General features: G+C 36.5%; 1 protein-coding gene across 9 annotated transcripts in view; it reads right to left on the minus strand.

Annotated features, from left to right (window-relative positions):
- Nbeal1 (neurobeachin like 1) overlaps window positions 1-22,746 on the minus strand; it is a 179,231-nt gene that overhangs the window by 121,897 nt on the left and 34,588 nt on the right. For 8 of the 9 annotated variants that reach the window (XM_070019171.1, XM_070019152.1, XM_070019144.1 and 5 more), the window contains 5 exons: window positions 18,923-19,004; window positions 18,216-18,343; window positions 12,988-13,070; window positions 8,286-8,371; window positions 1,584-1,890 (listed from right to left, as the gene is read on the minus strand). In XM_070019171.1, the coding sequence (XP_069875272.1) occupies window positions 1,584-1,890; window positions 8,286-8,371; window positions 12,988-13,070; window positions 18,216-18,343; window positions 18,923-19,004 (686 nt within the window). Of the gene's footprint in view, window positions 1-1,583; window positions 1,891-8,285; window positions 8,372-12,987; window positions 13,071-18,215; window positions 18,344-18,922; window positions 19,005-22,746 lie in introns of those variants that run through there. The other variant, XM_070019180.1, reaches the window with a different exon arrangement.

Here is a 22,746-nt window from a genome sequence, read left to right on the forward strand (position 1 = left end):
GGAAAGGGAGACAGAGATAAACATAGACAGAAGGAGAGAGAGAGAGAGAGCATACCAATACAAAGAAAAGGAACAAAAAAAAGACAGTAACTCACAAAAAGAGAAGTGCTGAGGAAAAACAAAACACAAGCCTTCTAGAAGGAGAAATACTGAAGGAACCTCTACAGAATAGAAATGTTATACACAGAAATACCAATTTTTTAGCTTAAGTAAAAGACCATGAAAGGGCACTTCCTGATAATTTAGTTACCGTAAAATTTCAAGGTCATAGATGTATTTTTGTTACTGATATTTTCAGTGGATTACCCTTCCTTCCTTCTTTCCTTCTTTCCTATCTCTTTTCTTTCTTCTCCTTTTTTTGTGCATGTTCTGGGGCTTGAATTCAGGGCCTGAACACCATCCTTGAGATTTTTTGCTTAAGGCTAGTGCTTTACCACTTGAGTCACAGCTCTGCTTCCAGCCTTTGTTAGTTAATTGGAGGTAAAAAGTTCATGGATAACCAGGGGTAGTGGCTTATGTCTGTAATCCTTGCAACTTAGGATGAGATCTGAGGATTGTGATTTAAAGCCAGCCAGGGAACAAAAGTCCTCCGTGATACCTCACTAACCACTCAAAAACCAGAAGTGGTATTAGCCTTGAGCATAAAGAGGCTCAGGGACAGTGCCCAGGCCCTGAGTTCAAGCACAAATGACAAAAACAAAAAAGAAAAAAGTTCATGCATGAACTTTCCACCCAGACTGGCTTTGAACTCCAATATTCAGATGTCAGCCTTCTGAGTAGCTAAGATTACATGAGTGTACCACCAGCGCGCCAAGCAAATTATACTTTCAAATCAATTCTATGTTAATTATTTGGAAGTTAAAATCTATGAGTAGTCATGAATTAAACAATTAACAATGTTAATACAAGAACTTGGTATTCAAAAGAAAGAAATATAAAATTAAAAAATAGACTCAGGCCAGGCGCTGGTGGCTCACACCTGTAATCCTAGCTACAGGAGGCTGAGATAGGAGGATGGTGGCTCAAAGCCAGCCCAGGCAGGAAAGTCCTTGAGACTCTTATTTCCAATTATCCACTAGAAAACCAGAAGTGGCACTGTGGCTCAAAGTGCTAGAATGCTAGCCTTGCGCATAAGAACTCAAGGACAGCACTCAGGCCCTGAGTTCAAGCCCCATGATCAAATAAACACACACACACACACACACACACACACACACACACACACACACCCTGAGTTCAAGCCCCATGATCAAATAAACACACACACACACACACACACACACACACACACGTCAACTACCAGCCTCAGTGGCTCATACCTGTAATTCTAGTTATTCAGGAGATTGAGATCTAAGGATCTCAATCTTGCCAGCCTGGGCAAGAAAGTCTGTGACATTTGTATCTCTAATTAACCTCCAAAACACTGAAAGTAAAGCTGTAGCTCAAAGTGACAGCGTGCTAGCCTTGAGCAAAAAGAGCTCAGAGACAGCATTCAGGCCTGGAGTTCAGGCCCCACAACTGACCAAATAAATAAATAAATAAATAAATAGACTCAGAGAAAATTCTTTTTACTAGATACTTACTCAGCATTTTGATCTGTAGAGCTATAAACCGGCTTTCCCACTGTCTGGATCTCTTTTTATTAGGTAAAGCAGAATGATCTGAATTGAGGAACTTAAAATAGTTCTCCAAAATAGTACTGGTTTCCACTTGACGCTGGTCAGAGCTGCTAGTGAGAAGGATATGTACTACTTCTGTAAGGCACGTCAGAGTTAGTTCTACCTTCCTCCCCACTTCTTCAGGATCTCTATCCTCCCAAGAATCACAATCTGCCAAAATTCGCATAAGAACTTCCATGGTGGCTGGAGAAATTGCTTGCAAAGCATTTTTCTGAAACAGTAAGAATAATAAAAATAAAACCAAATCAAAATGAAGTTTTGTATGTTTGCAATAATAGAGAATTTGTAAGTAAGTCCACGGGCAACTTTCTCTTGCTCAGGGAGGGAGTACTGACAGCCTCAGATAATCAGGTACCCTACCAGCTCCCTCCATCAGTCCTTTGTTGCATAGGTTACTTTGAGATACTGCTTCATTTATGCTCAGGCTACTATGCACTGCAACCCTCCTATTTATGCTTCCTTTTTGTCATTAGAATGACAAATTTGTGCCACTACACATAGTCATTGGTTAAGATACAATTTCAAAAATTTTTGTTTCCTCAGTTGACCGTAAACCATGATCTTTCCATCTCTACCTCCTCAGTGCCTAGGACTACAAGTTTATAAGCCACCATCCCAGGCCCACTTTCTCATGTAATGAATTAACATATAAAAGAATTTAACATACTTTGACAGTCACTGCTTCTAATCTTCCCCTTTCTCACTACTAATTAAAACCTCACTGTTCACCTCCCTTGCAGAAGAATAACCATGTAACATAGTTTTGCTTGAGAACACATGATAAAAGAGCATATGATCTCACACATAAAAAAGGAAGGACACTTTGTCTTTGACTCTTTTACCTTGTTCCAGCCTAGAAAGCAGATACAATGACTGGAATAAGCCCAAGAATTAAATTAGCAGTCTACAGAGAACAGAATGGAAATATCAAAGATTATAGTCCTTAATCACTATGCTGATCTGCTTGCTGTACCAGCTCAGGACTGCCTACATTTGCATTTCTTAACCAAAAACTTAAAACAACTTCAGTCTATTTAAGAATCTCTTAGGTTTTCTGTTTGTCACAAGAAATCCATGCCAACTAATTTAGGTATGTAAAATAACTGGCTTGGGGGCTGGGAATGTGGCTTGGCGGTAGAGTATTTGCTGAGCATGCACAAAGCCCTGGGTTCGATTGCTCAGCACCACATAAAGAGAAAAAGCCAAAAGTGGCACTGAGCAAAAAGAAGCTCAGGAATAGAGGTCAGGCCCTGAGTTCAAGCCCCAGGACTGGAAAACAAAAACAAAAACAAAAAACAAAAAACAAAAAAAACAAAAAACAAACCCTAAATAACTAGTTTGGCTAATATTCCACAAACATGTTTCTAAAATTTCATATATTATCAGTAGATATATCATATCAAGGTGCCCTAACCAACACAAGCAATATGAACTGTTTTACATTATAAAATGGAAACATAATGAAACTAAATATAGTTATACAAAATCAACTGTAATAACCCTTAGATCATTATGATTTGTTACTATCAGTAAATAAATATTAACAACAAGTACTAACATGGAAATAACTGCTGGTGGCCCACCCAACAATCTGTCTGGCTTTCCTTATTAATAGAATTCCCTTCCTGGGGTTACTTACAAATGATTAAGGATCACATTTCCTACTTCAGTTGTTAAGAAAGTCAAGGAAATAAGTTTTATCTTTTTTTTTTTTTGGTCAGTTGTGGGGCTTGAACTCTGGGCTTGGGCGCTCTTCATCTCAAGGCGAACATTCTACCGCTTGAGCCATAGCGCCACTTCTGGTTTCCTACTATTTTTTTTTTTTTTTTTTGGAGATAAGGGTCTCAGGGACATTCCTGCTGGGGCTGGCTTGGAACCGCAATCCTCAGATCTCAGCCTCCTGAAGAGCTAGGATTACAGGCATAAGCCACCAGCACCCAGCTCAAATTTCTTATCTAAACCAATTTGTCTTTTTGCAGTCCTGTATCTGAGCTTGACAAATTACACAAAAAGACAGTGAGTGGCAGCTTTCAGTACCCTTTATGAGAGTTGATGCATGCCATTTGTCTCCTTCATGATTCCCTCCAACATAAAGGCCAGACATCAACATAAAAGACTAGAATTCTAGAAGCTACATAGCATAAGAGATAAAAGTAAAGATAACAGAACAACATGTAGAAGAAATCTAAGTCCCTGTAGATTCTAGATCTAACATATTAACTATGGATTTGGCTATGTGGGGATTATTTTTTTTAGTTGGTGCTAGAGATTGAACCTCAGGCATGATACTTGCTCAGGGTACATTGTACTGAATTAAACCTTCAACACCATAACTTTGTTTTTTATTGAGAGAGAAAAGCTAACTTAAGCTGGGATAACTTTATTCATTCCTACTACTTATGCAACTCTAATTGATACGATTATGACTAACTTATCACACAATTATGACTAATTTAGTGTTTACAAGTGTAGCAAGCATATTATGTTTTACTACATGCAGTTCAGTCCTTATAACTACTATAAATATTGCTGTTTACACATTATAAATAAACTGAAATACATGTAAATAGTTTATCTGATATCAAAACAACTAGTTTGAGATAGACATGGGACTCAAACCTAGGTCAGCCTAAAACCCTAACTCTTAAGATAGGTTTTCATGTATGTATTCCTAGAGCTTTAGAACAAATAAGCCAATGGTAAGCCCAGAAACAATATTCTATCCTTGGTAAAAGAGAGTACTGTTAAACATCAATCTTTCTAGACTTTGTGACAAAATCATTTGTATATGTTTATATATTCAATTATCTAAATTCCCTTATATCGATTCCATACTCAAGAAGCAAACTTGTGACTTGAGACAAATCTAACTATAATCAGAGTCTGATTACAAAAATTTTGAGTCTCTTCAGTATATAAAAAAAAAATTGAGTTTCATTATCTATTTGATTTTCAAACTAACTTTTCAGTACACAAGTCTTCTGGGGTTTTGTTACTAGATACTAACAATAACCTTTCTCTATATTCCAAAAGGAAGAAGGCCAGGTGCCAGTGGCTCACATCTGTAATACTAGCTACTCAGGAGGCTGAGATCTGAGGACTGCAGTTCAAACTCAGCTCGGGAAGAAAAGTACCCATGAGATTCTTATCTCTAATTAGCTACTCAAAAATGGAAAGTAGTGCTGTGGCTCAAATGATAGAGCACTAGTCTTGAGCAGAAAGAGGCTCATGGACAGCCCCCAGGCACTGAGTTTAAGCTCTACAACCCCCCAAAAAACAGAGGGGGTAGGGAAGAAGGGAGACTGGGATCCAAGATAGACAAGATGGAGAATCATGATTAGTTCATGATTAGTTCATAGCGATACTATCTCCATTTTCATTCACATATATTAATTCTTATTCATGATGATAATGAAGAAATGATAGCAATAGGGAAAACACAAAACCTTGAGGAAAGAAAGTAAAGACATTAAAAGATGGAAAGACATCCCATGCCTACAGATTAGCAAAAAATAATATCATGAAAATGGTCACACTGGGCTGGGAAGGTGGCTCAGTGGTAGAGCGCTTGCCTTGCATGCATGAGGCCCTGGGTTCGATTCCTCAGCACCACATAAGCAAAAAGAAAAAAGCCGGAAGTGGCGCTATGGCTCAAGTGGTAGAGCACTAGCCTTGAGCTGAAGAGCTGAGGGATAGCGCCCAGGCCCAGAGTTCAGGCCCCACGACCGGACCCAAAAAAAAAAAGAAAAAAAAGAAAAAAAGAAAAGAAAATGGTCACACTGTCATAAGAGAAAAGCAAATTCAACTCAATATCATCAAAATCTCAGTATCATTCTTCACAGAATTATAAAAATCAATCCAAAAATTCGTGTGAATGCATAAAAAATCCTTAAATGACAAAGGCAATTCTGAGTTTAAAAAAAAAAAAAGGAACACTGGAGGTATGACACTTCAAATCATACTACAGAGTAACAAAAACATTGGTACTGTTACAAAAACAAACCCCCAAAGCCAATGGAAATATAGGAACAAAACCACATATCTACAGCCAACTAATTTTTTTTTTTTTTTTTTTTTTTTGGTCCGGTCGTGGGGCCTGAACTCTGGGCCTGGGCACTGTCCCTCAGCTCTTCAGCTCAAGGCTAGCACTCTACCACTTGAGCCACAGCGCCACTTCCGGCTTTTTTCTTTTTGCTTATGTGGGGCTGAGGAATCGAACCCAGAGCCTCGAGCATGCAAGGTAAGCGCTCTACCACTGAGCCACCTTCCCAGCCCCAAGCCAACTAATTTTTGACAAATATCCGAGAACATACAATAGAGGGGGAAAAAAGAAAACAGCTTCTTCAACAAATGGTCATGGCAAAACCGGGTATTCACCTGTAGACTGAAATTGGACTGCTATATTGACCTGGTACTAAAATCAATTCCATTACTACAAAGAGCACAAAGTAAGATCTGAAACTTTAAATCTATTAGAGAACATAGGAAAAACTCTGGAAATTATAAGCTTAGGATTCCAGTTGCCCAAACAATGGGAGTAAGAACTGACAAATGGGATTATATTACATTAAAGAGTTTCTGCATATACAGAAAGAAATCATGAGAATCAAGAGACAACACACAGAATGGAGAAAATCTTTGCCAGCTATTAAGCAGATAAAAGACTAATATGCAGAATATAAGATGACTTAAAAAAATAAACAGCAAGAGAACAAGTTATCCAATTAATAAGTAGGCAAGCAAACTGGACAGTTCCCACAAGAAGAAATATAAATGGTTAACAGATACATGAAGAAATGTTCAACACCCTTAGTCATAAAGGAAATGCAAAATAAAACCTAAGAATCTAACTCATCCCAGTCAGGGTTATAGCCATTAAGAAAACAACAAATGTTGTCAGTGGGAATGTAAAGGAGTACAACTACTATGGAAATCAGTATGGAGGATCCTCAAAAGACTAAAACTAGACCTTCCTTATGATCCATCTTACTACTAACGGGCATATATACTAAAGGTATCTGAATATATATGTTTATTGTAGCTCTGTTCACAATAGCCAAATAGTGGAATCAACTTAGGTATGCAGTAACAAATTAATAAAGAAGTTGCAGTAAATATGTATGTAAGCAAACACTATGGAATACTACATACCCATAAAGAAAAGTGAAATCATATCATTTTCAGGAAGATAGATGCAACTGGAGAATATTACATTGAGCAAGACAAGCCAACCTCAAAAAATAAAGTATCATAACTGTAACCACTCTACACAGTATCTTTACAATAAAAAAAAATTTTTTTAAGTATCTCCCAATGATGAATACTCTCTGCCTCCTCTGCCTTAGTGTTAAGGATGACAAGATCAGTTCACATGAATGAATCCAGTTTTTCTGTCTAAGCCAAACATAATCTAAATATTGCCCAAGCACACAGCTAGTCACTTCTCCATTTTTAGAATCAGAAATGAATAAGATGGCAAACAAAATGCTTATTTCAAAATTTTATGATCGAGCTAATCCAACTTATATCCCTTTGAAATAAGTCTATAACAGCCCAGTGACATATATATTTCCTTAATAAATGTCTTATAATAAAACTGTACAAATTTAGTTAAATCAAATTTATTAAATTAAAATTAAAAACAAAAACAAAATATCATATGCTTTCACTCATATGTAGAAGTTAAACTTCCGACATACTTATAGACATGCATATACATATATATCCATATACATAACATATATAGGGCTAAACACAGACCATGAATCTATCAAAGGGACTATATCAAACTGCCAAAGGTAGAATGTTCTTTCTAAATTATAATCCAGTTGCCAACTAATAGTCATACTCAAAGTTTACCAGAAACACAAGTTAGAAAAATTACTACAAATTCTTTTTCATAAATAATAAAGAAAAACTAGTTATGTTTGTTAAAAAACATACATTAAAAGTTGTTGCCAGGTGCTGGTGGCTCATGCCTATAATCCTAGCTACTCAGGAGGCTTAGATCTGAGGATCTCAGTTCAAAGCTAGCCCAAAAAGGGAAGTCCAAGAGACTCTTATCTCTAATTAACCACCAGAAAACCAGAACTGGAACTGTGACTCAAAGTGGTAGAGCACTAGTCTTAAGTAAAAGAGCTCAGGGACAGCACCCAGGCTCCAGGTCAAGCCCTACAACCAACAACAATGAAAAAAGTTGCATAAATGTATTTAGTAATTATAAGTAAGCAGAAAAGTGGGCTAAATTAACATGCCTTTGGAAATCAAACTGCTAGTATTTGATTTCATCAAGTCAATTCTTAGAACTAAGTTCCTCTATACCCTACAGTAAAATCTAGTAGCTGAAAAATGACACAACTATGAATTTATAATACCAAAACTCAATAAATCTAGGGTATGTATCCAGTAATTTTATTGTCAGTATTATTACTTAGTTGTCTACAAGATTTTTCTGGAAGAAATTTTACTTTAAATAATATATAAACTCAAAAATATTTATATGATTCATAATGTTATAAAAAGAAAAAGAATTCACTACATCATCCATAGAAAGCTTTTTGTACTGTTAACTATAAGTTGTATATTAACTTTCAACACTGTCCTCACCTGCCCACCGGCTACAATGGCTCCAAAGAGATGTAGTAAGCAACATTTAAGACTTTCCTTGAGATGTTCACTTTCCTGAAAACATTCTGTGAATATAATATACAAATAAATAAATAAGATTTCTTTTCTACAACATGAGTCATCCATTGAATATGTCAAACTGAAACACGCAGAATCATTTGTAATAAAGCAAAAGATGCATCAAAAGGCAAAACTTATAAACATTTTGTCATTGAAAAGGAAAAGAAGTCATAAATTAGAACCATTTTAGGAATTTTATTCATGATCTCATACAATAAATACTGCATAGAAAAAGATATTTTTTTTGCGGGGGAGGAGGGTTGGTTGTAGGGCTTGAACTCTGTCCCTCAGCTCTTCAGTTTAAGGCTAGAGTTCTACCACTTGAGCCACAGTGCCACTTCCGGTTTTCTGAGTGGTTTATTGGAGATAAGAGTCTCAAGGACATTTCTGCCCAGGCTGGCTTGTAACCGTGATCCTTAGATTTCAGCCTCATGAGTAGTTAGGATTACAGGCGTGAGCCACCTGTGCCCAGCTAGAAAAAGATATCTTGGTCCAACTTAATAGAAAGTCCATTTCTAACTTCTTCAATAATTTACCATACTAATCTACCTTAAAAAAAAATGGTTATACCTTCCATCTTTTCTCAGTATATGCGGGTGATTGCTTCCAAAACCCTCACCCTTGTATATTAAAACACATACATGTTCAAGTTCCTTATATAAAATGGCACAAAATTTAAACATAGTCTAAGTACATCCCCCCATCTCATGATTACTCAATGCAATATAAATGCTATTTAAGTAGTTAGCATATTATTTAGAAGATGATGCGAAAACTTTGTACATATTCAGTAAAGATACAATTTTTTCCTGCATATTTTCAAACCAGTTACTTGAACCTGAAGATATGGCATTTATAGATATGGAGGGCAACTATACTATAAAGAGCTGAATGTACTGAATCATACCTTTTTATATTTAATTCCGGATATTATTAATCTTAACAGATACATTTGCCTTATTCATTTTTATGGCCAGAAAGCAAGTATCACTATAATGATGTACATCTCTTTAACCAAAACCCTACTGACAATTGTAATGCTTTCTCCTCTTTATTTTAATAATAATTCTACTATGAGGATCTGTGTTCAAAACCAGCCCAAGCAGTAAAATCCCTAAGATTCTTATTGCCAATCAAACACCAAAAAAGCTGGAAGTAGAAATGTGGCTCAAGTGGTATGCACAAGCCTTGAGCAAAAAAACTCAGGGACAGTGCTCAGGAATGAGTTCAAGCCCAAGGACAGGCATACAACAAAAGAAAAGATACAACAAGATAAAAAACTGGGAAATAATCTAAACCAAATGAAAAATTTAAAAAGCATATCCAAGTCTGTGAAATAAAGCTAAAACAATTGCTTTACTTAAAAAATAAAAAACAGGGGCTGGAAAGGTGGCTCAGTAGTAGCGCGCTTGCCTTGCATGCATGAGGCCCTGGGTTCGATTTCTCAGCACCACATAAGAAAAAAGCCGGAAGTGGCGCTGTGGCTCAAGTGGTAGAGCGCTAGCCTTGAGCTGAAGAGCTGAGGGACAGCGCCCAGGCCCAGAGTTCAGGCCCCACGACCGGACCAAAAAATAAATAAATTAAATAAATAAATAAATAAATAATAAAATAAAAATAAATAAATAAATAAACAAAAAAAAACAAAAAATACCTATTCTTTACAATTCCTTAGGATTGGGGACATGGGTCAAATTATACTGATTAAGAAAAAAAAGGAGAGAGCATTTTTTTCAGGAATGAAAGATAGGACATCAATCCAAAGCTCACAGACTTTGAAAAGATAATAAACATATATAAAAAAACTTTATGTCCATAAAGTTAACAACGTAAGTGAAAACCATAAATTCTTTGAAAGACACAAATTACAAAAACAGAAGAAAGATATCTGAATAGCCTTCTATTCACACAGAAATTGGCCCCACAATTAAATTAAAACTACAAATTAAACTTTAGCACCTGGCAGCTTTGCTGGAGAATATTAGGGAAATCATAATAGTAATTTTAAATATACTTTCACAAAAAAGAGAGAGAAAGAAGATGGTGCTAACGTTACCTAATTAGACTAACATTAAGCCATCAAAATATGGTATTTTGTTATGTCAGCCTGAGCAGATTGAAACAGATTTTGGTATGAAGTAGAGATAATGAATACCTAAAATTGTAGAAATGGCTTTGGAATTGGGTAATGTGTAGAGACGAGGAATTTTTAAGTAATATCTACATGTAAGGGTCTCAGGGAAATTCTGATAAGATCTCAAGTAGAAATTAGTAACAAGTAGAAATTACTAAAAACTGGAGGAAATGCTATCCTTGTTAGAAATTGGCAAGGACTTCTGCTAAACCTTTCCTAGTAGTTTATGAAAAGTAAAACTTACAAGGGATGAAATGGATAGTTGGTTAAGACCATTTCTAAGCAACCTAATCTCTTCTGACTATAGAAAAAATGTGTAAGGAGAAAAATAAACTGAGGAAGAAATTAAGCAAAAAAGAATCAGAATTTGAAGACATTTTAAATTTCTCACCATACCCAAATTGCAAAAATTTAGAAAGCTTGTTCTGAAGAAAACACTAAGGACTGACTGAAAAACCATCTGATGAATCATTACAAGTATAATTATTGAACTTATTTAGCTATCTCAGTAGGGGCCAGGAACAAAGACTGGCTTATAAAACCAGAAAAAATATATAAAAGAGGACAGAAAAAGTGGAAAAGAATGAAGCACATAAACTGCTAGACTTCTTGTATTCCATAGGATCACACCAAACTCAACTGTGAATAAATATTTTTTTAAATTCTTTTGTCGGTCATGGTGCTTCAACTCTGGATCTAGGTGCTGTCCCTCAGCTCTTCAGCTCAAGGCTAGCACTCTACCACTTGAGCCACAGTGCCACTTCCAGTTTTCTAAGTGGTTTATTGGAGATAAGAGTCTCCCAGACTTTCCTTGCCTAGACTGGCTTTGAAGCCCAATCCTCAGATCTCAGCCTACTGAGTAGCTAGGATTATAGGCATGAGCCACCAAGACCTGACTTTAAATATTATTTTTTATAAAGATAGAATAACAGAATAATTCTGAAGACTATTCAGAAATCAAGAAGGCCACGCCCATCACACACCCACAAGGCTGAAAGGCAGTTTTCTCCTCCCCAGTCTCAAAGGTTGAGGCTAATTCTCAGATTTCCTTGAGTCATGATGACCCACAGTGTCTGGGGATGGGACTGTACTGGCAGCCACATGGATAGGGTTTTCAGAGAAAGAATGGGGGAGAATGCCCTTCTGAGCTGAAAGGGATATCACTAACAAAAAGGGGACTAGAAGGCAGAATATTAAAAGAAAGTAGATTATAATCAATTATAAAGTCTAATGGAATTTGTTGTCTTGCCAGATTTTAGACTTGTCTGAAACCTGTCACCTTTCTTCCTATTAACTTCTTTTGAAATGAAAATGTATATTCTATGCCTATCCTATCAATGTAATTTGATATCTCCCATGCTCACAAGTCTAGTGTTGTACTTAACAAACCAAAGAACAGCTCCTGTGGATAGCAAAAAACAAACAAACAAACTTATCATACAGAAAAACTTTATATTTTCTACTGGCATTAGTTCCATACCTTCTAAGTGACACTAGTTCCAAGAACAGTTTATTATAGACATGGGAATATGATTAGTAATGATCTATGGTGGGCACTGTAATCCTCTTCATTAAGAAAAGAAATGAGGGTTGGGAAGGTGGCTCAGTTGTAGAGTGCTTGCCTTGCATGCATGAGGTCCTGGGTTCAATTCCTCAGCACCACATAAGCAGAAAAAGCCCTAAGTGGCGCTGTTGCTCAAGCAGTAGAGCACTAGTCTTGAGATGAATTTCTGATGGACAGTGCACAGGCCCAGAGTTCAGGCCCCATGGCCAACAAAGAAAGGAAGAAAGGAAGGAAGGAAGGAAAGAGGGTAGGAAGGAAGGAAAGAAGGAAGGAAGGAAGGAGAGAGAGGAAGGAAGGAAGGAAAGAAGGAAGGAAGGAAAGAAGGAAAGAAAGGAAGAAGAAAAGAACTATATCTTCTTTTATATCATGAGAAAATAAAAGTAAACATGGCAAAATGTTAAGATCTGATATATTTGAATAGGCAATAGATACAAGAAACATACATACAGTGTTTCTTTTTATTCTGAGAAGTTTTTTGTATTCTTGAAAATACAGAATGATCACATGCATAGTGGCAATGTCTCTGGTTTTTATAACTGCTGTTTGATTTGGTTTCTCAGGTTTTATTTGGGGGGGGGATAGGGTGGGAGGTAAAGAGACTAAAGATCAAATCCACAGACTTATGCATGCTCTACCACAGATCTATACCCCTAGACAAGATTTTTATAAACATTCTGAAGTTCTAAAATATACAACCATCATTAATTCACCCAAAAAATTTTTTGCTCAGAAAAATACAAGTAAATCAATCATAACCAGACATAATGAGAGCCAAACATGAATCAACTACTCCAGTGACATATTCTTAAACAACCTTTATCTTATAAATTCACAAAGCTGAATTAAAGTCAAAATCAAGAGTAAGGAAAAAAGAATAATAAAAATAAAATGAAAATCAAAGTAAAATGAATTAGTATGTTACTTACGATAAAAGAAAGGAACAAACTCCACTGTGAGAGAAGCTGGCTTATATTTCTGTCTGCTCTTTTCCACAGAACTAAGGATTCGTCTATCATTAAAAAGAAGTTGATAACAAATTATAACATATGCAAGTAGAGATGACACTTTTATAAAACAACCATAAACAAATTTAATGTTTTAATTTGATTTACATATTAAACAAAGTATCTCCAGAATTGGCATAATCTTGAAAAGGAAACAAAAAGAATGAACTTAAATTCTCTCCACTTCAAGAATTTCTTTTAGGGCTGGGAAGGTGGCTCAGTGGTAGAGCACTTGCCTTGCATGCATGAGGCCCTGGGTTCGATTCCTCAGCACCACATAAGCAAAAAGAAAAAAGCCGGAAGTGGTGCTGTAGCTCAAGTGGTAGAGCGCTAGCCTTGAGCTGAAGAGCTGAGGGACAGCGCCCAGGCCCAGAGTTCAGGCCCCATGACCGGACCCAAAAAAAAAAAAAAAAAAGAATTTCTTTTAAATTATACATCATGATAACCAGGAATAGTCTTCAAATAACTGGAAACAGAAAATATACCAAACCTAAAACTAATCTATAGAAGAATTTGTTCAGCAGTACTGCTAAATTGACAGCTTGGGTTAGTAGCTTGTTGTAATAATACAAATACAATCAATGTCTGAGAAATCTGATACTTCTGCTACTTCATGAGGGTTTTCTGGACACAACCAGTCCATACCATTAGCTTCTTTCATCTTAAGGACAGGGATCTTGTATGGGCTGGGATTTCATCTAATGAAAATTCCACTAATTATGATGGATGTTTTCTACTCCTTCATAAGGCCAACAAATTGCATATGCTTTTGGTAAGAACAATTCAGTTCAAAGCAAAATGAACATCTTAGACAGTATGATGGTATAAAGGCTGGAGAATAAAAGCAATTTGTAACAGAGCCTTTCAACTAGTGAAATGATGAAAATTAATTTAAAAAAAAATCACAAGAATTTCTTCTGTGCCCTAAAATACTATTATTTAAAATTCTAATAGAATTAAAGCCAACTAAAGTATGAAATTATTTGGAGGGGAGCTACCTACATATCCTACATCTAAATACAATCTATATGGTGGGTGAATGTGGCTCATGCCTGTACTCACTCAAGAGAGCTAAGGATTACAGTTCAAGGCCAGCCAGGGCAGACAAATCTGAAAGACTCATTTCCAATTAATCACAAAAGTAGAGAAGAGACTTTCCTGGCTTAAGTGTTAGCATGTCAGCCTTGAGCAAAACAGCCAAGCAAAAGCAGGAGGCCATGAGTTCAAGTCCTAGTACCCACACAAAAATAAATTAAAATTAAAAATATTATTAATAAATGAAATCTACATTGTTTTTAGATTTCTATTTATTTATATACCTTTGAGACAGGGTCTCATTATGTAATTCAGACTGGCCTCAGAATACTGGAATTACAGGCAAGCACCACCATACCTGGGCCAGATATTTTCTTTCTTTCTTTCTTTTTTTTTTTTTTTTTTGGTGGTTGTGGGGCCTGAACTCTGGGCCTGGGCACTGATTCTCAGCTCTTCAGCTCAAGGATAATGCTCCACCACTTGAGCCACAGCGGCACTTCCAGCTTTTTCTGCATATGTGGTGCTGAGGAATCAAACCCAGGGCCTCATGCATGCAAGGCAAGCACTCTACCACTGAGCCAGCCCAGATATTTCCTTCTTAATAATTATAACTGAACTCTTAAAATTACTTCCTTATATCTCAAAGCTAGGAAGAAAAAGTAAATGAACCATACAATAAGCCAAATAGGTTATACAAAAGCCAGACTTATTGATGACATAATGATGACTTCTAATTTCCTTCACCATCTCTCCCTGCCTCCTGCTATACTGCTCTTGTTAGAGCATTCAATTGCCAATGTGAGACTTCTTGCACATTCTCGCGTACAATGTTGGTTGTTTTATTAGTTTAGAATTTGAGTGACCAGGATAAGTAGAGAGGTTCCCTATCTACCCACTAAAATAAACAGTATAAACAAGAAATAAACTTTGTTAATTCTAAGCCCCTTGTTTGTTACGACAGCACAATTTAGCCAATTTGATACAAAATATTTGCAGAAGAAGTATAAACTTCCTTCCTGGAAAAAGGGACATACTAAAAATTCAACACAGACAGTTCATAGGTAGTTCACACCTGTAATCCTAGCCATTCAGGAGGCTGAGATCTGGGGATTGAGGTTTAAAGCCAGCGTGGGCAGAGAAGTCCATGAGACTCTTATTTCCAATTAACTGTCAGCAAACCAGAAGTGGAGTTGTGGCACAAAGTGGTAGAGCGTTAGCCTTGAGCAGAAGAGCTCAAGGACAGCTCCACCAACAACAACAACAAAAGTCAACTGCCAGGCTACAGTGGTTCATACCTGTAATTCCAGTTACTCAGGAGACTGAGATCTAAGGATCGCAGTTCAAAGCCAGTCTGGATAGGAAAATTTGTGACATTCCCATCTCCAATTAACTACCAAAACACTGGAAGTGGAGCTGTGGTTCAAGTGTAGGGTCCTAGCCTTGAGCAAAAAGCTCAGAGACAGAGCCCAGACCCTGCTCAAGCCTCAGGAACACACAGACACACAGACACACAAACAGACACACACACAGACACACACAGACACACACAGACACACACAGACACACACACACAGACACACACAGACACACACACAGACACACACAGACACACACACACAGACACACACACACAGACACACACAGACACACAGACACACACAGACACACAGACACACAGACACACACACACACACACACACACACACACACACACACACACACACACACACACACACACACACACACACACACACACACACACACACACACACACACACACACACACACACACACACACACACACACACACACACACACCCCAAAATTTTAAAAAAGATTAACTGGCAAATTCACGTACTTTAGATGAAACTTATTTTCTTCCATAATATAAGTGGGATTCATCCACTCAGGTTAAAAGTATGAAGAGAAAGAAAAAGACTGGCCTAAACAAGAGAGAACACTCTAGAAGACTGACTCAGTCAGTACTTCATCTGTACCTCTGGCTCTCATGTATATCCCATGAGACACTTTAGACTGATAATATATTACTAGCTCTTGGTTCTCAAGTCTGCTAATCCGCACTTCAGATTTGGACTTGCTTCCATAATTATGTGAGTCAATTCTCATTCAAGTATCTCCCAATCCCTCCTTATATAGGAATACTACTCTCCTATTGATTTTTCTCTAGAAAAAACCATCTAATACAGGGATAATGGTATTTCTCAAGGTGTAAAGTGAATGTCAAAATACAGAGAAGACTGGTATATTTAGTAACTAGAGTACATGTTTCCATTACTTCTATTTCATACTTCTTGCTTTAACTAATGGATACATACTTGTCAAAAATCCTATGTATATTTGTAGTGTACAATATAATCTTTTGAAATACATATATAGCAATGATTAAATGAAACTAACAAGTGCATTACCCCTCATACTTTTTTGTGGTGAAAACAACATAAAAACTACTATATATTAGCAATTTTCAAATGTATTGTTATTAACTGTAGTCACATGTTATATAACCAGATCTTTTAAATTTACTCCTAAGTGAAATTTTATATCTTCTGACAACATCTTTCCAAATTACCTCAACAAAATGTATTACTTCAATAAAATACATTATGGCATACCTAGAAAGTATATTGCTACATGGTCCATATAGGTTTTCTTTATTCTCAAATCTTCCCTATCATCTAATGGGAGCTTATTCAAAATGAAGATATACTGCTCTAGAAAATCTAGAAAGCCTGTAAAAACCACCTAGTAATAAAATGTTGATTTTTTTATTTTTAATTATTTATTTTTGCTGATCCTGGGGCTTGAACTCTGGGTCTGGGCACTTGAACTCTGGGTCTGAGGTCCTACAACAGTTCTTAACTAAAGCAAAACCAGTTAGCTCCTGGCTTCAGTGTAACTTCAGTAGTCCAGAATAATCCTGCTTCTCAACTAATCAGTCATACCAGCACAAGCAATGTAATGCTCCTTCCTCACACAGTTAAGCCCAGTGTTACAGGGCTTTTAACATCTAGATTCTCCAGTCTATTCACTCTGTTCCCACAGCTTCAAGAAAAGTAGCTTTCTTGAACTCATTATCTCTGTATTATTATCTTGGGGTCCCATTTTCCTTTTTTGTGCTGGTACTATGGCTCAAATTTAGGGCCTCATCCTCTCACTGACTTTCTGCACTCATAGCTAGTCATGTCCACTTAAGCCACACTTCTAGATCCTGCTGGTTATTTGGCAATAAGAATCTTGAGGTAGGAAGTGGCGCTGTAGCTCAAGTGGAAGAGCGCTCGCCTTGAGTTGAAGAGCTGAGGGACAATGCCCAGGCCCAGAGTTCAAGCCCCACGACCGACAAAAAAAAAAAAAAAAAAAAGAATCTTGAGGTAAAATTTAACCTGCCTCCAGCTCATTTCAAACCAGCATCCTCATATCTCAGTCTCTTCAGTAGCTAGAATTGCATTTATGGGCCACTGGTACCCAGCCCCATTTTCCTTCACAGGCCTCTTGTATCTGTTCAATATATCCTATACAATATATTTTTAAAATAAATATAAGAAATTATAACTTTAAAAAATAGCTAGTGTGATTTGTTTTCCTAACTTAACCATCTTGACTGATAAAGGATTCAAAATTTTTAAGTGAAATTCAATCTCCAGAACCTAAATAAATAAATAGCATTAATAAATGTTTCAAATAGGCAATACATTGTTAAAAAATACTTTCAAATACACAATTTGTGGGTTGTGTTGGGTGTCTAGGAGTGCTGGAGAACAAATCAAAGGCCTTGTATGCACATTACCACAAAGCTATACATATATTAAAATATGCCAAAAAATACATATATGAAATCTTCTCTTGATAAACTGGACTTTATATGATATTAATATCTGTGTTTTCAACATCTCTTATCAAATTATCAGTATTCACTAATGTTCACAATATCTGAAAGGCTATTATTACCACTGACATAATTCTCTACTTCACAGTTAAACCCTTAAGTTTTATACATATCTTTCCAGTTGCTTTTATAGAGATTTTTTTTTAGAGTAGACATTCTTTAAAGAATCACATTCAGATTTTAAATGATCATTATGACTTATAGAACATACCCCGAAATTCTATGTCTCCAATTCCTATATGGATCATACAAACTTTCACAAAATGCCAATGCATGGATCACAAATTCTTCAATAGATGTCTGATCTGCCATTTCCTTCTCCTTTTGTTTGCTTTTTAACTAGAATGAAGTTAAACATAAAATCAAAGACATGACTTATTCATCATCTAACAATAAATTATTTTTATTCAAATAAGCTTAACTTCCCCTATGAATCTGAAAGAAGTGTTTAACCAGTAGATTGGATATACTTTCTTAAGTTTTAAATTTTTTCTAGAATCATTTATAACAGGTAATCAAACACCTTTAGAAAAAAATTATTTTCAGCAAGAAATTTGGTGATATGTTTTATATGTATATACATACATAAAAATCACAAACTATTACTTATTTATAAAACACTTTAACACTTAAATTAAAGCAACATCGATCAAAACATATTATAAACAGGTGTGAATAAATAGTAATATAATCCCCTTTGGTATAACTAATGTAAGAAAAAAAATTAAATAATAAAATACTAATAAAAACTTGCCTTTCTTTAGACAGCATGTAACATTTCTTCTGAAACATAGATTACCCAATGATAATTTTAATTCTTTTTTCAATTACCTTTTATGAAAACATTTAACTATATTAGCTATAGGAAAACTTGGCCTTAACAAAGCAACAAAAAGGAATATATTAGTTCACACCTACTTGCTGAATATAGAGTGTTGTCATGGTGATGACATGGTTAATATAAGAGCAAGTCCCAATTTCTTCTACATTTGAAAGATTTCTGTAAGGAAAATATATCTTATACAAATGGTGAACAAAATGCATCCTCATATGTTCTGCTTAAATTCTGAGAATAGATGTTGACAAAGTACAAATATATTATTTATTATAACATAAAATCAATATGCCTATATAATCTTTTCTACTAAAAATATCAAATAAACCTTAAATACCACTTAACACTATAAATAAAAAAATTTATGATATAAAGTATTTTACAAGATCATACGATCTCAGATCTATCATTTTAGAAAACTAAGAAAAAATTTCTAAGCCAGGTGTCAGTGGCTCACTCCTATAATCTTAGCTAGTTAGGAGGCTAAGATTTGAGGATTGCAGTTAAAAGCCAGCCCTGGCAAAAATGTCTGTGAGACTCTTACCTATGACAAACTACTAAGAAAAAGCCTGAAATGGCACTGTGGCTCAAGTGGAAGAGCACTAGCCTTGAGCACAGAGTCTCAGAGACCACGCTTAGGCCCTGAGTTCAAGCCCCAGGACTGGCAAAAAGAAAAAATAAAATTCTAATTTTTCCTATATATTTCTAATTTTCTCTAGTATATAATTAAATTTCTTTTATAGAAAAATGGAAACAACTTTTTTTTTCTTTTTTTTTTTGCCAGTCCTGGGACTTGAACTCAGGGCCTGGGCTTCTTTTGCTCAAGGCTAGCAGTCTACCACTTGAGCCACAGCAACATTTCTGGCTTTTTCTGTGTATGTGGTACTTGGGAACTGAACCCAGGTTTTCATGCATGTAGGCAAGCACTCTACCACTAACCAAATTCCAGCTCCGGAAACAACTTCTAACTTACATATCACACATTAAATTTTGATGTTTTTCTTACAGAAAATGACATGTTCTAATTTTTCTACAGTACAAGTAGAAAAAAACCACCAATAGTGTATACAACCCAAATATAAGCAATCACTCAGATCTAAATTATTTCCTTAGAGGTTTCCCCCATAGAGATTCACATGGTTTAGTTTTTGTAAGCACTATTCTCATAATACCACACACTTTTACAGGTTCACTTTGATTTATTAATTTTAGTTTTCTTTTTAGATTTATGTTGTATTTTCTCAAATGTTTTAAATCTGTAATAGATGCACCATCTCTATATAGTGTAAGAGCACATAGTATCACATCCTGTTGAAAGTAGAAGGCCAATAAGTTCTTGGTGTTTAATTTTTTTTTTAAATCCCTACTGGGGCTGGGAAGGTGGCTCAGTGGTAGAGCGCTTGCCTTGCATGCATGAGGCCCTGGGTTCGATTCCTCAGCCCCACATAAGCAAAAAGAAAAAAGCTGGAAGTGGCACTGTGGCTCAAGTGGTAGAGCGCTAGCCTTGAGCTGAAGAGCTGAGGGACAGCGCCCAGGCCCAGAGTTCAGGCCCCACGACCGGCCTCCAAAAAGAAACAAAAAACAAACAAACAAAAAATCCCTACTAGGTGGTTGTGGCTCATATCTGTAATTCTAGCTACTCTGAAGTCTGATACCTAAAGACTGTAGTTGAAAGTCAGCCCCAGCAGAAAAGTCCATGAGATTATTATTTCCAATTAACTACCAAAAAAGGCCAGAAGTGAAGCTATTGTTTAAATGATAGAACACTAGGGCTGGGAAGATGGCTCAGTGGTAGAGCGACTGCCTAGCATGACTGAAGCCCTGGGTTCGATTCCTCAGCACCACATAAGCAAAAAGAAAAAAGCCGGAGCCGGGCGCTGGTGGCTCACGCCTGTAATCCTAGCTACTCAGGAGGCTGAGATCTGAGGATCGCGGTTCAAAGCCAGCCCGGGCAGGAGAGACCGTGAGACTCCTATCTCCAATAAACCACCAGAAAACCGGAAGTGGCGCTGTAGCTCAAGTGGTAGAGCGCTCGCCTTGAGCTGAAGAGCTGAGGGACAGCGCCCAGGCCCAGAGTTCAAGCCCCACGGCCGACCAAAAAAAAAAAAAAAAAAAAAAAAGAAAAAAGCCGGAAGTGGCGCTGTGGCTCAAGTGGTAGAGTGCTAGCCTTGAACTGAAGAGCTGAGGGACAGCGCCCAGGCCCAGAGTTCAGTTCCCACGACCGGATCCAAAAAAAAATAAAAATAAAAATAAATGATAGAACACTAGCCTTGAGTGAAAAAGCTCAAGGACAATGCTCTGAGTTCAAGCTCCCCTATCCCCCAAAATCCTAATTTTATTCCATTTCCTAAGATTAAGGTATAGCATATAATATGCTATTATTTACAATGTAGCATATATATACATATTTAAAAGGTTTATTAATTTTATGTTCTGACAAAATACTTTATATCTTAAAATGAAGTAGAAACTAAGAAAAAAATTAAAGTCAAGTGGTAACATATCTATAATTTTAGCAACTCTGAAGGGGACATCAGGAGAATAGTAGTCTAAAACTAACCCAGGCAAAAAGTTTATACCACTCATAGGTAGACTAAGTGGCATATACTTGTTATGCTAACTACAAAACAAAAGGCAAAACAGAAACACTGAAGCTCAGAAGGCCTGGGCAGAAAAACAACTGAAAAAACCAAGACCCCTATGTAATTTAAAAAAAGGTCTAGAGGAATGGCTCAGTGGTAGAATGCCTCCTTAGCAAGCATGAGGCCCTGCATTCAAGAACCAGTTCCACTAAAAGTTTCTTTTAAGCCAAGCACCAGTGGTCTGTGATCCTAGCTAGTCAGGAGGTTGAGATCTGAAGATCATGGTTCAAAGCCAGCCTGGGCAGGAAAGTCTGTGAGATTTTTTTTATCTCCAATTAAATCACAGAAAAAGCAGGAAGTAACACTGTGGCTCAAGTGCTAGAGTGCTAGCTGGAGCAAAACCACAATGAGATTACACTTTATAGCCACTAATAAGACTAACGAAGACATAGACAAGTGATGTAAGATAAGAATGTAGAAAAAGGGCTGGGAAGGTCGCTCAGTGGTAGAGTGCTTGGCTCACATGCATGAGGCCCTGGGTTCGATTCCTCAGCATCACATAAACAGAAAAAGCTGGAAATGGCGCTGTGGCTCAAGTGGTAGAATGCTAGCCTCGAGCTGAAGAGCTGAGGGACAGTGCCCAGGCCCTGAGTTCAAGCCCCATAACCAACAATAACAAAAAAAAGAATGCAGAAAAAAACTAAAATCTTCATATACTGCTGATGAGAATGTCAAATGGTATAGTTATTCAGAATAACAGTCTGGCATTTTCTCAAATAGTAACCCGACAATTTTACTCCTGGGCAAAAGAAAATAGTATCTATACAAAAACTTCTAAGACTGTTCACAACAACAGTATTGATGACAGCCAAAAAGTAAAACTAAATAAACTAAATGTCCATCAACTGATGAATGAATAAAGTGTGATGTAGCTGCAAATGGAATTCAGCCATGCAAACAAATGAAATATAAATATATTCTACAACATTTATGAACCTTGAAACATGTTAAATACAAGCTATCAGTTACAAAAGACCACATAGTGCATGGTTTTATTTCTCTGTTATATTTAGAACACAAAGTAGACCACTGGTTTCCAGGGGATGGAGAAAGATGAACCGGGAGTGATTGTTAATGGGCGGGTGCATATGTTCTAAAATTGACTGTGGTGATAGCACAATTCTGTACTATACAAAACCATTAAATGATACATTTTAAATGAGTGGGTCATATGGCATATAAAATCTCTTAATAAAGTTTACATATTAAATTATAACACAAAGTTAAAGCTGAATTGGTATAGAAAGACATAAGTCAAAATAAAA

This window comes from Dipodomys merriami, unplaced genomic scaffold (assembly GCF_024711535.1).
Source record: "Dipodomys merriami isolate MVZ:Mamm:240054 unplaced genomic scaffold, mDipMer1.0.p SCAF_1, whole genome shotgun sequence".
Classification (NCBI taxonomy): Eukaryota; Metazoa; Chordata; class Mammalia; order Rodentia; family Heteromyidae; genus Dipodomys; species Dipodomys merriami.